Below are 16,019 nucleotides of genomic sequence, written 5' to 3' on the forward strand. Positions count from 1 at the left end.
CAATACATTTAGCTGTTTCAATGTAACCTTGCATTTTTATTCAAAGGATTACTGTACTTTTTTGTCCTACTTGTTTTGAGTTTGCTTTGCCTTATCGTATGTCAGGATGTGTTGCACTCTGAAATGATGGAGTTTATGAAAACATACTAAGTTTATTTGTCTATTATAATTGTAAATTAATTCCCCCTTCTCCAGATTTAACGATATTCATGTTCCTGTGAGATTAGAAAGCGTGAAATTTGCAAGCCATTGTTTAATGAACCATCCAGATTTAGCAAAAGACCTCACTGGTAAGATCTCTTATCTCCTAGATTAGATTCATTAGACAGAAGAGCATGACAAATACTAACATAATTATAATATATATAAATGTTTGACTTGATTATGTTTTTAATCAGTTGAAGGATTAGAAGGATTGTTCAAGGCAAATTTTTAAATAGAATTGGAGCTGGTGTGATGGTTCTGATATTTTGCATATTCAATGTACAAAATGGAGTAGCTTATCATTTCTAATATTCTTGCAATTTTTAGTTTACCACAGCAGGCCTTTCATTAAGTGGAATCTGTGACTTTCCTCTGTTCAGTTGCTTTCCTAATTGAAGTTATAATATTAATCTCTCCCTAAACTCGTGTGTTTACAATTGTAGGCTAAGGATAGGTATTTCGTATTCCTAATTTGTTGTTCTTTGATTGCAACCAAGCCAGAAGCATAAAACTGACAATGTTTTCTTTTTGTATTAGAGTACTTAAAGGTTAGGTCACATGATCCAGAAGAAGCCATTCGACATGATGTCATTGTTACAATAATAACAGCTGGCAAGAGGGACCTCTCTTTAGTCAATGACCAGTTACTTGGCTTTGTCAGAGAGAGAACACTGGACAAGAGGGTAAGATGAAAGGAATGCTATAATGTTAAAACTCATAGGGCGACAACCAGTGTCACATGAGTGGATTTCTGCTTGTGCAAGAGGACCTCACCTTCCGCTCCTCCGAAGTCCCTTGTATTCCCCCAGAATCTATGCTAGAGGATCAGGGGAACTTCTAGAGCAGGTGTTGGTGCTGTACCAGGAACTACAGGGGGTGAAGGGAATTCTCATGTGGAAGTGGAAATCCTATAACAGAATAAAACTGTGAAAATGTAGCAGTTTCATGCTTCAAAGTTGTATGGATATTTTAAGTTTTTTTCATTGCACGTTGCGTCACAACAACAGGCAAAAACCAGTTACTGAAATGCTCATTCAACTTTCAGAATCCCTTTTTACTCCGGCTGAGATTGTGATCCTGCATGCTGAAAAAGTGTAACAGCAACATGTCCTGTCTAAATGCTATATTATCTGCATCACATCAGGACTTGTTCTTACTATCACCACATTGACAGTTTTCAAAGTAAAAGTGATTGCTGACCTGTTGTGACATTTAAGCTGTCAAATGTCAGTTTCTGTTCTCAGTATTTAATTATTTAGAAACTTACAATGACATTTTAGACAAAAGATTGTATTAGTCCTGTCTCCTTTCTTCAAAGTAATCAAAACTGAACAGGGCTACTTTTGTGGATAGTGTTCTTGTCTGGCTTTTGTTTTGGGAAAAGTAAAATGTTTATGGATTTCTATGGTCCTGCAGGCTGTGAAAAAGAAGAAAAACCATAATGATGGTTCTTCCACAGCAAGTTACATTTTAGATATTTCAGAAACATTCTAGTCATTGGAAAACTTACAGGGAAATTCAAACTAAAGCTACCAAGTTGTGGTGTATAATATCAGAGGCAGAATACATTTCACAAACATCTTACAATCCATGAGATTCTGTAACCACAAATATTGGGGGGTTTTCAGTGATCTAGCAAAGACACAAAAATCCCATTTCTCATATAACATACAAAAAACAGTATCCTGCATCACTGTTTTGCCAGATATTATGAAACAATGCTTGCAGTGTCACCTGATAGTAAACAGAAATTCATTGTTTAAAATTTGTTTAAAAATAGTATTAAGAATTAGGAAAAGAATTAGGAAAATGTTTAAATGCATTCACCTAGTAAAAAACTCCAAAATCTCTTAGAAGCCACTATTATATCCATAACAAGGGCGGAGATAAAAATAGGGGGACTGATGAAAGAAAAACAGTTAAAATGTTTTTTTTAAAAAATAAAGGCTCCAAAATATTCTCCAGAGGGTAATTACAAACCACCCCACTTTGAACAGATCAAGGGCACTCATTAAATAAGAAAAAGAGAGTATGTAATCCTGTAAACCTAAAAATGCTTTCTTTTTTCCCCTTTTAAGTGGCGAGTAAGAAAAGAAGCAATGATGGGTCTCGCCCAGCTATACAAGAAATACTGTCTTCATGCCGAAGCTGGAAAGGATGCAGCAGAGAAAGTGAGCTGGATAAAGGATAAACTTTTGCACATATATTATCAGAATAGCATTGATGACAAGTAAGTCAGTGTTAAGCCATTTCCTCGAGTGGCACAATATCCAATTTATTTATCTAAACCTATTTCTCTTTCAATACAGTGAATTACAAATCACATCACAATGTAAAACAATGCACAAATCCAATAAAAGTACCTGTAAAAACATCACAAAAGTATTAACCAAGAGCAGCCATGACCCTTACTAATGATCAGGGAAATCCAGGGTAAATAAGCCTTTAACTGGTGGCAAAAGTACTCCAAAATAACTGCTGTTCCAAAGAAACGTAAATAAAATTTCCCATGGCTCAATTTGGCCAGCATTGAGCTATTGCTGAACAATAGTTTGGGTAATTGGTAAACTCTATAGGTTTACATATTCCTTTCTCCATTCTATGGTTTGAGATGATGGTAATTTGCTAGGATACTTGAATTGAGCAAACTATAGTCATCACTAGCCATGAGTTGCTTCAAAACCATGGATCAAAACCAGTCTGGTGATAATAATCTCTGGTTAGTGCTAAATAGTTCATCCAGTTGAAACATTAAGGCATGCTACATTAAACTGTGCAAGCAGGGATTATTGATGTCTGAAATGACCCATTGTGTTTCACATCTTTTGTATGTTTTTCTTCCGAAGGCCATCTTCAGGATCTTGATAGAACAACAGAATATAATTGTTCTAAATGGTTTCCAAAGAGAAATATACTAGCAGAATACTAGCGTGCTGCAAGAAACACCCTGGTGCAGGCATTCCTATGCAGCATAGATTAATTTTGCCTGCATACAAACAATTATATAATGGGGGGGGGGGGTTGGTTGGTTGGTTATTTATATATTAAATTTCTATACTGTCCTTCGTCTGAGGATCACAGGGCAGTTTACAATATCAAAACACAAAATTACATAACATAGTAGCACACACAAACGCTACTTGCCCCTAAAGATTAAAAGGCCATAAGATTTTTAAATAGCCAAAGGCCTGGGAGAAGAAAAATGTTTTTGCCTGGTGCTTAAAGATATGTAACGAAGGTTAGATACAGTAGCATCCTTCCCTAATGCATGTTTGTGATACATTATCATAAGATTCCTTTTTAAAAATGGAACTTTAGTCTCTTGGTAATTTCTGCTGATTCTGTATTTTCATAAAGGAAAAGTGTGTGCCTTCTTTACTTTGTCCTTATTTTAGATGTTTTCAGGGCATCTGACTGTTGAATTTGCCATTAGATGAGAGAAGTGTATTTGTTTTCTCCAGATGAACTACAGGGGTTAGTTAATTCATTTACCTTAATAATGAGGATTCCCATTACTGATATTAATATTATAATTAATAATAGTAAGGGGTATTCTAAGGGACGTGGGTGGCGCTGTGGGTTAAACCACAGAGCCTAGGACTTGCCAATCAGAAGGTTGGCGGTTCAAATCCCCGCGACGGGGTGAGCTTCTGTTGCTCGGTCCCTGCTCCTACCAACCTAGCAGTTTGAAAGCACGTCAAAGTGCAAGTAGGGAAGGTAAACGGTGTTTCCGTGTGATGCTCTGGTTCGCCAGAAGCAGCTTAGTCATGCTGGCCACATGACCTGGAAGCTGTACGCCGGCTCCCTCAGCCAATAAAGCGAGATGAGCGCCGCAACCCCAGAGTTAGCCACGACTGGACCTAATGGTCAGGGGTCCCTTTACCTTTAAGGGGTATTCTACAGTCTTTCAAGCAGATGCAATAGTTTCTTTGGTTTAGATCCTGAGAAGTGTTGGTAGAAGGGGGTTGCCAGAAGGGACTATCTTTCCCCCTCCTCCACCAGTCAGTCTGCTGAAAATCCTTGCTTGAGGGTTGTAAGGGCCTCACTCTTATCAAAGAGTGAGCTGTATCGTGGTGGGGGAGAGGAGCTGCTGAAAACTGGGAGAGCTCCCTTCCATGAGCTCATACTTACAGAAAGTGACTCCACCCAGTTTTTTGTGGACACCCCCATAGCCCCTCCCCATTCAGCAGGCTCCCCCAACTCTTGACAGAGGTTTTTGGAGGAACTGCCAAAGGAGATCCACCCAAACCTGCTTGTTTTGGGATATCAGATAATGTGGAAATGAGATGATGATGTCGTGGTATACATAGGCTTATGCTCATAATTCGAAAGTATGAATATTTTGGAAAATACAAAATCTGTCAACTTATTTTCCTTTGCAGATTATTGGTGGAGAAAATCTTTGCTCAGTATCTTGTTCCACATAACTTGGAAACAGAAGAGCGGATGAAGTGCTTATATTATTTGTATGCTAGCTTAGACCCAAATGCTGTTAAGTGAGTATCCTTCTACATAGGGAAGTTCTCAGTGCACTTTAGCAGTCGCTTTAAACACACAATATGTAGGAGGTTCAAAAACAAAATGCCTCACTGTTCAGAATACTACGTATTAGTTGACCTGTTAAGATTAGCAAACAAATTGTTGAAGCAATTTGCTGAACTGGGTGTCTACTAGGAGTGTACACTGGCCATAAGACTCAATTTGTATCAATATATGTTGCTTTGGGAAGCAGCCCTATCTGTTTCAGGTGCTCTCTGTGTCTTTGCAATTGAACTCATTATTCAGGACAGAATTAAATCTGCCCCCCTTCCCATTATGTGGGATCATAACACAACTTTCACTTTATTTTCTATTCTTCTGAGGATGAAATTTGTAAGCCTAGCAGGTCCTCCAGAGTGGATTAAGCCTGTCCTTATCATAGACAGAAAGCTCCTGTAGCTTGCTTATTATTTTTTTAGAACAAAGAAAAAGGGCGAACTTCACTGATATGGGGTCGATACAGTGGAAATCATAGGGAAGAGGGTAGTAGAAAAATAGCATAAATCCCTAGAATAGACTGGGGTGGGGGATGTCCTCCTAGCCAACAAAATGAAGATTTATGCCATTTTCCTCCACCACAACCCTTCCTCTTAATACTTAGACCAGTGTTTTTCAATCACTGTTCTGTGGCACACTAGTGTGCCGCGAGATGTTGCCTGGTGTGCCGTGGGAAAAATTGAAAAATTCAAAAGATTTTTTTTTAAAAAAAGTCAAATTTTCGCCCACTAGGCGGGCGCCGGACTGTGTCCACCCTATTTTCCATCCGTCCTGGGTGGGCATCAGATCGGATGGGAGCGGACAGGCAGTCCGCTCTCATCCGATTCCCCATAGAGAGCAGCGGGGCTCTGACATCTCCCTCTCCGCACTGTGTGCGGAGACGGAGCTGTCATCCGCCGGCTCAGTGGGGATCAGCGGATCGATCCCTGCCCTGCTGAGCAGAGAACGGTCCGCAACGTTTTTGTTTGACATTAAAGAAAAAAATATTAAACATTTTCTAATGGTGGTGTGCCTCGTGATATTTTTCATGAAACAAGTGTGCCTTTGCCCAAAAAAGGTTGAAAAACACTGACTTAGACAGTACTCCAGTCTGCTTGAGTTTGTCAGAAAGAAAGAAAGATACATGATTGTACATTTTTGGACTGTCAAGGGCACAGAACACACAAAAGCTTAGGGAGTTCCTGTTCCACCTCATGATATATTCTTAACAGCATAAACCGACTCAGAAACATGAGGACCTTCCCTGAATCACCTCAGTTTACCTCATAGTTCATAGTATGCACAGAGCCAATGTTCACTCCTAGTATCTTGTCAATAGTTGTATTTTATTCAAGGTTAGCTTCTGTATTTGGATTTTAAGACATGGTATTTTGAAATTACTAGTTGAATAAAGAGCTCAATGAATTTTGTGTGTGCCTGTGTGCGTGCATGTGCAGGCACACACTGGTTAAAAACCAACTGACAGGTGGGAAGGCATCTGGATCTCCATATACACATAATATATGTTCAGACTTGTTGCTGGAGAAGTTATTGAGAGCAGGATATTGGGCCAACAAGAGATAATGTGATAGAAGAACAGTCAGCTTGGGACTCAATTTGTATTTTTAGAATCACACTGGTTTTTCAGATTTTAACACATTTGTCATTTCTTTTATGCTTAGGGCACTGAATGAAATGTGGAAATGCCAGAACATGCTTAGGAGTCACGTGCGGGAGTTACTAGATTTGCACAAGCAACCCACTGTACGGTTTTCACAATAACTTAATTGCCTCATTTTACATTTAATGTTTTGTAACACATCTGCATATATTTTAGAATTAATATATTAAACGATGGTTTTAAACTTAATTTCAAATTCTTTTTCCACCTTTTTAAAAAAATTTCAAATTCTAATACTGCCTTTTTCTTAGTTCAGAACTTAGTAATCAGTATCTTAATGGAACTTTAAAGCAAGGGGTCTGCTCTTGCTCAGAAATATTTGTTGTCAGTCCTTTACAATCAGTGACTTCTTCATTAAAATTTTCTAATGCTCCTGAAAGAACAAACTAGAAGCAACATTTAATAGAATAAATCAGAATAATACATTACTAAATAATATTTAGCACTTTCCTTTGGGTTTTTTGAGGAAAAGACAGAAGTATCTCTTTTTGTTAATTTACACTGCAACCCAAAATCCTGATCTGCTGGCAGTAGGATAGAGCAAATGTGTTCTTCTGCACAGCCCAAAACTATTGTGCTGGCATCCCTCCGCTGGTGTAGATCTTCCCATTCCTGTCATTGGCATGATTCCTATCTACGGTAGTCCACAGAAAGCCCAAAACGGGAGAGAGAGAGAGAGAGAGAGAGAGAGAGAGAGAGAGAGAGAGGCTGAGCGGGCCTAGGACTCACTGGATCCCAATTCAGTTTCACTGTAGTCACTTGACAGCATTCAGTCCAATTTGTGCCCACTCAGAATGCCAGCCCTGGCCAGTGTGACTGGTAGGCCTGTGGATGTGGCGGTGACTATGCTGTTCCATCAAATTCTACTGCTGCCTGCTTTTAAGTTAGGACTGCTTTGTTGTTGGAAATTGGCTTTTATGGGATAGCAAAACGCTGATATTTGTGTATTATTTTATTTGATGATCATGTATTTGTAATCGTGAACCAATATACCAAAGTGGGGTGAGGGGAGAGAAGAGAGATTCTGCAACAGTAGAAGCAACTCTGGTATACAAAACTTTCTGTATAAATGCTCATTCTGAACTTCTCTTTTCAGTCAGAAGCAAACAGTGCTGCTATGTTTGGAAAGCTGATGACCATAGCAAGTAAGATCTGTAGATGAGTATTACATTGTTTTTTTCAGTACAACTAAAGCTGCTACTATAAACTACCTTTTTGAATTTCAATTCTATAGAAAATCTTCCTGATCCTGGGAAGGCACAAGACTTTGTGAAAAAGTTCAATCAGGTTCTTGGTGATGATGAGAAGCTTCGTTCTCAGCTTGAACTATTAATCAGTCCTACCTGCTCCTGTAAGCAAGCAGATGTCTGTGTGGTAAGAACCAGGTTTTTACTATTGTTTCCAGTATAGATAGGCTATGTTTCTTTTATGCATTTCTTTTATGCATTTCTGAACAGGAATACCACAATAAAAATATGGGGCTTTGACATGGTAGGAAGGGTCAGAAAAATGAGCCAAGAAGTCAGGGATGCTCCTGATAATGGAAAATCCTTAGGAAGTGTATATACACATGCCTGGGTACTCCTAAATGTTTACCCACAAGCAAGCTTTACTGGCTTGGTTCACACAAAATATTAAACTGTTGCTTAAAATAAGCAATAGTTTAAATAAGTGCACACTTTGCTTTTCCTCCACTCCTAAGAAGGCCCCTATTCTGGTTAGAAGAAAGTATCATATTTTTCCGTGTATAAGACACCCCCATGTATGACACCCCCTACTTTGGGGGACCCCAAATTTAGAAAATGGGCACATGCACTAGATGCCCCCATATTTTTAACCTTATTTTAAAGTAAGAAAACCTAATCTTATACATGGAAAAGTATGGTACTTTTATCTGTCTGCTGCTGCTTCACTGCATACCCCGGTGTGGCACAGTTAAAATAAAGGTGATCTGCCCAGCTCAGTCACTTGTGTCTCAGTAACACACCAGGTCAACCACCATGATAAAATCTTGCTGTGGACAGGAAATTTATGGAGGACAGGTCACTTTATTTTGGGCTGACCTGTCAATGATCACCACACCACTACAGCAGAGGGCTAGAACATTTTAGCTCTGTTTAGCAGTATTTGATTTTCTGAAATGTACCGTGAGTTATGGAGCTAGTGTGGCTTTTGTTTTTGTTTGTTTGTTTGACTCATTCGGAGTATTGCTTGTACAAATTTATTGCAGATTTGTCATAACTTAATCCTTTTATTTTATTCAGAGGGAGATTGCACGGAAACTTGCTAATCCTAAACAGCCAACCAATCCTTTCCTGGAGATGGTAAAATTTCTTTTGGAAAGAATTGCCCCTGTACACATTGACTCAGAAGCCATCAGGTGAGCTTGACTGACAGCTGTCCCATCTTAGTGTTTTTGCAAGGCAGCTCTTTACTGTTGCTAATATGAGTTTCTTTCAAAATCAGATTTATCACTTCAAAGTAGTTAGGAATGAATTTAAATCAATTAATAAAAAATAAGATTTATTTTAAAAATAAAATGGAATATTGAACAAAGGTGAAGTTATGTTGAAAAATTTATTGAAATAAGAATATTTCAATAATATTCTAGATTATTGTGAAAATAAGCAATATTCAGAAGAAAACTGGAATATTAGACTGACTTAGTTATATAGATAAGCCTTTCTTTTTACAAATAAATAGTAGATTGAATGTGTGTATACTATGTAAGCTGTAAGTGTATATTTAAGCTCCCCCCCAATTTTTTCTTAGTGCATTAGTAAAGCTGATGAATAAATCAATAGAAGGGACAGCTGATGATGAAGAGGAGGGTGTAAGCCCCGATACAGCTATTCGTTCAGGGCTTGAACTTCTCAAGGTACTGTCTGTAAAATCACTTGTCTTGTAATACTTCTAAATTCACTACACTGCAATCCATTTCAGTATTCTTTTGAAGAGTCAGTGCTGCTTCTTGACATTTAAAACCTTTCTTCAAATGCTGACATTCACTTGAAGAAACCTATGGAATGGGCCAGCAACACTCCTTTTTAATCTCTTTGTACATTGCATAATGCAGTGAATTTTAGATGTATGTTGTCCTAGGTATTAGCACAATAAATTGCATTGTGTGTAGATGGATTAGATCAGGGGTTGCCAGCCTTTTTTTGGATGAGTGGTCACAGTTCAAATTTTGAGAAAGTGCTGTGGGCTTGAGGGCCAAAATGTCTGCCATGGGGGCACTGAACAATTCTCATGGGTGTCAAGGCGGCCGTGGCACAACACAAAATTAGATAAAATATAAGCAGTATAGCAGCTTTATAAGGTAAGAAAAGAACACCATGGAAGTGTGGATGGGAAGTCAATCGATATGAGAGATTTATTCTGATAGTTGTTTAAAAGAATTTGTAAAATTTGAAATGCTAATGCAAAAATGTTATTAAAAAATAATAAACTCTGAAAGTCAAGAATTGGGACTTTCACAATATAATCTTAGTGTTTCCCACCCCTTCCTTTGAGGCAAGCACAAAGGGAAATGAATCTATATTTGGATTTATACCCTGCCCCACTCCCAGATATTCAGGATTCATTCATGAATATGTTTTTCTAATTTGTTTTGATATGTGTCCATAGGTTCTGTCTTTCACGCATCCTACCTCGTTCCACTCTGCAGAGACGTATGAATCTCTCCTGCAGTGCCTCAGGATGGAAGATGATAAAGTAGCAGAGGCAGCCATTCAGATATTCAGAAACACTGGGCACAAAATAGAAACTGATCTGCCCCAGATACGATCGTGAGTGCATTTCTTCAAATACCATAAATGCTTTTGGTACTGTCTTGTCTTTCAGCTTTTTGATATTAGACAATCTTTTTCTTGCTGGTGCAAACACGTATAACCTCATTGCCCATTACTATTGCATCCCTTAATTCAGAGGTTTTCAACCTTTTTGAGTCCACGGCTCCCTTGACCAACTGCATTCTTTCTGCGGCCCTCCTGTGGAGCTCAGGAGCCCAGTTATGTCACCCCTTCCCTGCAGAAATGGTAGCCTCTCACCCTGTTTCAAACATCCTCCTTGTGGAGTGTTCCCTCAGCCTCTTCTCCCCTCCTCTCTCCTTGGGAGTCCTCTGGGCAGCCACTGCGGCCACCCCTGGTCTCTGAGCTGCCCATCCTGCCCCAAAAGAGATGTCGTCCAGAGGTACCATTTACCTGCAGAGCTTATAGCCAGGGCTTTGGCTTTAAGCAAGCTGAGAGGGCATCAGAGGAGGGAGGGAGGGAAAGAAAAAGGGGCAGAGGCCAGTGTTGCCCATGGCACCCCTGACCATCATTCAAGGCACCCCAGGGTGTCACGGCACACTAATTGAAAACCACTGCCTTGATTTGTAGTTAGATTTTTTGCCGGGTTGGGAAGAGCGGTGAACCTTGGTGCTCATATATGTCTTAAGACCATAAAAGAGCCATGCTTGGATCTCTCTAATCTAGCATCCTGTTTCATATGGAAGATGGTGGGGGTTGTCAATGACCAATGTATTTGAACTACCTTTCCACCTAAGAACGTGTGCTCTGAATTTAATTTTATATGGTGGTTCTCTATGTTTCAAAAAAATCTTGCATTGACTTCCTGCAAACATTACAGGAATTTATTTTTGGTATAATTTTTTTTGTGCTAACTCTATACAGAACCCTTATTCCTATTTTGCATCAGAAAGCAAAGAGAGGAACACCTCACCAAGCAAAACAAGCTGTCCACTGTATACATGCCATATTTTCAAATAAAGAAGTTCAGCTTGCACAGATTTTTGAGGTAGGTTTGTCTGACTTGTTAAAAGCCATGAAGGGATGGAATCACAATTATCAGACCTTTTGAAATTATTCTAACAACCCAGGCTTTTCAAGGAATATATAACACTTCAAGAAGGGGTCAGGGTCCACTAGTAGTTAGCAACATTTTACTTCCATTAGAAGTATTAGAAAATTAACTAATGCTTTATTTGATTGGCTGAAGGACTGAAAGTTAAGGGCACATTTGTCAATGTATTGAAACTATTTTTGTTTTGGTGTGTTACCGTATCAGGAATGTTGATCGCACCAGCATTTAACTTTGTTTCTATTAAAATAAACTTGTATATAGTACATTCAGTTAAAGGCACGTAATTGATAGCTGATAAACATCGTGGTTTCACTTGGTAAGTTCAAGTTGCAACAACACTTCAAGCCTGCCATTATTCCTCACCTCTATAGTGTCTTGATGGAATGGAAGAGTTCTTCATACCAGCATGCCCTTTTGACACCTGGTGATAGAAAGAACTTTACAACATAAGAAGAGCCCTGCTGGATCAGCCCAAGGCTCCTATAGTCCATCACTCTGTTGTCACAGGGATTTAATTGAGAAGCCCATAAGCAGGATCGGAGTGCACTAGTGATCTCCTCACTTGCAATTTCTAGCCCGATAGATAGATAGATAGCTATTACCATACTGCCTCCAACAGCAAAAGCAAAGCATAGCCTTCATGACTAGTAGCCATCAATAGCCATATCCTCCCCGAATTTGTCATATCCTGCAAGACTTTCTACTCAGAACTGATTCAAATGTGTTTTCCTGTTTGACTATCAAACCATTCTGACATTATGAATTCTAGAAAGTTCAGTTTATCTATTTACACCTTTACTCATGAATTTAACTATTGAAGACAAAGTAGGAAAAAGACCATGCCAAACCCATTCCTCAGTTTCAGCACTGCACTTTGTTTAGTTTTTGGGTTTTAACAGGAAATATACACATTGTGTACTTAGCTGCTTGCCAAGCAAGCAAAACCTTCGGTTTAATGAAGTTTAATGTGCACGTTCTGGACACAGCTCTAGATGTTATAATGCAATGTTGCCCCTATAACCGTTCCCAAAGGATGCAGGAAAGATGATCAAGCCCAATAATTTGATACTGGGCACTGAGGAACCATAACACAACTTGGTATGTATGTTAACATATAATTCTCCATTTGCAACATGACTCCCAGCTTGACCCCTGCACCCATTTTAAAGGGGCAAGAAAAGTTACAATTCACTGTAATACAATGTCACAGTGAAACTCGGCGTATATATTTATGACACACTGCTCTGATTAACCTCCAACTCCACACTCATGCCCAAGGGGCAAAAGTAAGATGCAAAATGGAATGTGAATTGAGCCTTCCCAAACTGTTCGCTTACCTCGAATGATGTGTGCCTGCTTGTGCAACTGTACTTACAGTTTCTTTAATCTCCCCCTGAAGCCCCCTGCACCCTCCAATCTGTTCCAGAGGTTCCCTCAATATTCCAGAGCAGATTTTGAGGTGGGGGGGGGGACAGATGAAGGAGAAGCCCCATGGTATGAGCAAATGCCCACTTCTATTACATTGGACCATATCCCATGTCTTTATCATACCCTTCCTCCAAGGAGCTCATTGGATATGAACTCTTCTACCCAATTGCAGATGGTGTAGCATAAAGCGCTTCTGAAAATAAGATGGATATAGGGAACAAGTTGCTCTCTTGGTGTAGAGTGCTTAAGGTATTTGATTTTTAATATATTGGTTCATACCAGTATATTAAATTGAGTAAGAAACTGAGCTTGTACTGCATATTGGGTCTTCTTGATATATATATTTGTAACAGAACTATACAGGTTAGTATTTTTATTTTATTTTTTGGAAGTGCGTTAATGTGCAATAATTCTTCCCTCTCCTCCTCCAGCCTCTAAGTAGAAGTTTGAATGCTGATGTTCCAGAGCAACTTATAACACCATTAGTTTCTTTGGGTCACATTTCCATGTTGGCACCAGACCAGTTTGCATCACCAATGAAATCCGTAGTTGCAAATTTCATTGTAAAAGATCTCCTGATGAATGACAGGGTAAGGCTCAGAGAGATATAATGGCTTTATGGTGAGAATGAAGAATGTTATGTAAATATCTGATGCTATATAAGCTTGCAAGATGAAGGCAAAATATATTAAAATTCTTTTAAAAATTCTTTTGTGCATTTTTAAAAATTGCTATCAATCATGCATAAATCTTTGCAGTCTACAGGTGAGAAAAATGGGAAATTGTGGTCCCCCGATGAAGAGGTTTCTCCAGAAGTTCTAGCAAAGGTACATTAGTTTCTTACCTTTAACTGTAAGGCATAGCAATTTCTCACAAGAATGTACAACAGTATTAAATCTATTTGTCAATATAAACATAAACAGTATAGCTTGGCCTTTGTAACGTATCGGCCTTCAAAGAAATTCAGTTTCTGTATGTCTGGTCGTACAAGTACGTTGCTCTTTATTTGCTGATAAAGGGTTGTTTCATTAAATGCTCTTTGAAGTTGGTGTAATTAATTTGTTACAAATGCCTACTTAATCTCTGTTCAGCTAATACACGTGAAATGATGTGATATTTGCTTCTTGCCTTATAATGAAATAGCTTTTTAAAAATTTTTTATTGTTACTTTTATGTTATGTAAATGAAAATGGAACAAGGTAAGTAAATGAATAAATGCTTAGAATCTAGACAACCATCTCCTAAAACTAAAGTTAGAAGGCTTTACGGTCTTCAAAATGGAATTACCTGTCTTACGTAACAAGTTCACATTTTTTTCAGTTATTTCTACAGTACATGAATACATACATTCAAATATATGATAAAGCAAATTGAAAGAAAATGTGAGAAGCGTGTTGCAAAAGTATTAATCTTCCTTTTTTCCAATCCGATTTTTGTGTTATGTCTTGGCACAGAAATCACCAACCCAGTGCCATTGGGCACCCAAGTTAGTGACCCTTGTGTATGGGGTTGGGAGGGATTTTTAAAAATTGCAAGCTCTTCCTTCACCCTTGGTGGGGCATTTCTGAATGTGTGGGTGCTCAAGTATGCTGTGCATATGTGATTGAGAGAGATGCACTTGGGGGGGATGTGGGAGGGAGGGAAGGGATGGGTTTATGTGTAGCCTAAGATATTTGTGGTGTGTATGTGTGAGAGGGAGGGATATATGCATGTGTGGTTTGTTTGTATGTTGTGGTCTGAGAAAGAGAGAAGGAGATGCGCATTGAAGAGAGGGAGAGATGCATGTGTTCCTGTGGTCTGTAGGTGCGTATGCTGAGTTTGAAAGAATAAATGAGTGGTGTAGCCACCTTGTATTTCCCCCCCGATACTCAGGCCCCCTGCTGTTACTAGTCAGCAACATTGTCTACGTGTGTGGAAAATATTGTGTCACCTCCAGAGTCAGAATCAGGAAGACATAGCTGACATCCCACAGCAAGCATGAGCTTGTCTGAGTGGGATGAGGGAAGTAGCAGTGTCCATACTCTCTCGAATTTTGTTTTATGCCATGCTAGCTGTGTTGTGTTCTGACTTAATGGCAGCTGTTTTGTGACTGGCACCCAGAGTGTTTTATCAAAATTAGAAATGGGCCCCCTGGTCCAGAAAGGTTGGTGACCCTTGTTTAACATGAAATTCACACAGGTTTTTTCTATTCTGAAATTGAATGTGAATACAATTTTCAGTCGTTATATTTCAATAGAGGAGGCTCTCAAATCGTAGGCAGTGAACTAAAATATACTTAGTAATGCTGTTAGAAGTATCAATGACTTGATTTTATCTGCTAATAGGTTCAAGCAATTAAACTTCTAGTACGTTGGCTTTTGGGTATGAAAAATAACCAGTCAAAATCTGCAAATTCAACACTCCGGTTACTATCAGCTATGTTGGTCAGTGAAGGAGACTTGACAGAACAGAAGAGAATTAGGTAAGACTTCCCCCAAATTTTCACTGATAACAGTTCATATTTATGTCCCAATCCATCAAGTTGCTTAGAAGCAAGAGCTGTGTATACAGAATTTATTGCGGTGGATGATGAAGCCACTGGATTGGGTAATTCCCTTATCACATGATGGAGGCAGGAGCACAGAATTGTGGTAGGCAGGCTTAAATTAGTTTTTCAGACTCACCAAGCAGCAATAATCAATGTACATACCTAGAAAAGAAATCTGAACGTACCTGCCTACCTCCCCCTGGCTGATGACGTGCCCCCAAAATAAATAATGTGACTCCTTAAACAGAGGAACAAAGGGAACCCTTAAATAAAGCCTTGGCGGTAGTCTGAAATTAGCACAACTGCAGACTACAGCAGGGAGGGTTTCAGTGTCTTCATCGTCCACCTTATAAATCTACTCTTCAGTTAAGACCAATTGTTCTTTCCCTTATTAGATCTGAAAGAGTGGACACAAAACATTCATTTTGTTAGTTTGTTTGTTTTTAACATTTTCTAGTGTTCCAGACATACAAATAAACGTACATATAGTGTTTCCATTTTAAATTCATGGAATATTTTTTCACATTTCGTTTACATTCTGGATGAGTCACTTGTCCTATGCATTGTGCAGTTGGGGGAAGAGAGAGAACTTTGGGAGGGTAATGATCTTTGGTTCTATTGCATAGTGTTTGTGCAGGGGTTTTGTGTCAGCATCACATGGGTAGGTCCTTTATTTATATACTTATTTATTTTTGTGGGTAGCTACAGCTCACAGTGTTTTGGGATGAGTTTTCTCATCTATGTTGCAGTGTGTGTAAGATTTACATGGCAATGTTTACAGCATGGTGACCAGGAAGT

General features: G+C 38.9%; 1 protein-coding gene across 1 annotated transcript in view; it reads left to right on the forward strand.

Moving 5' to 3' along the window:
* The window catches only part of PDS5A (PDS5 cohesin associated factor A), a 56,059-nt gene that overhangs the window by 24,471 nt on the left and 15,569 nt on the right, over positions 1-16,019 (forward strand). Inside the window, 14 exon segments of the mRNA XM_081924344.1 lie at positions 196-290; positions 742-887; positions 2,283-2,434; positions 4,587-4,700; positions 6,402-6,483; positions 7,497-7,545; positions 7,635-7,774; positions 8,665-8,780; positions 9,173-9,278; positions 10,031-10,191; positions 11,077-11,200; positions 13,126-13,284; positions 13,453-13,521; positions 15,019-15,155. Of these exon segments, the coding sequence (XP_081780470.1) occupies positions 196-290; positions 742-887; positions 2,283-2,434; positions 4,587-4,700; positions 6,402-6,483; positions 7,497-7,545; positions 7,635-7,774; positions 8,665-8,780; positions 9,173-9,278; positions 10,031-10,191; positions 11,077-11,200; positions 13,126-13,284; positions 13,453-13,521; positions 15,019-15,155 (1,650 nt within the window).

This window comes from Podarcis melisellensis (assembly GCF_964234715.1).
Source record: "Podarcis melisellensis genome assembly, chromosome: 9".
NCBI classification, from domain to species: domain Eukaryota; kingdom Metazoa; phylum Chordata; class Lepidosauria; order Squamata; family Lacertidae; genus Podarcis; species Podarcis melisellensis.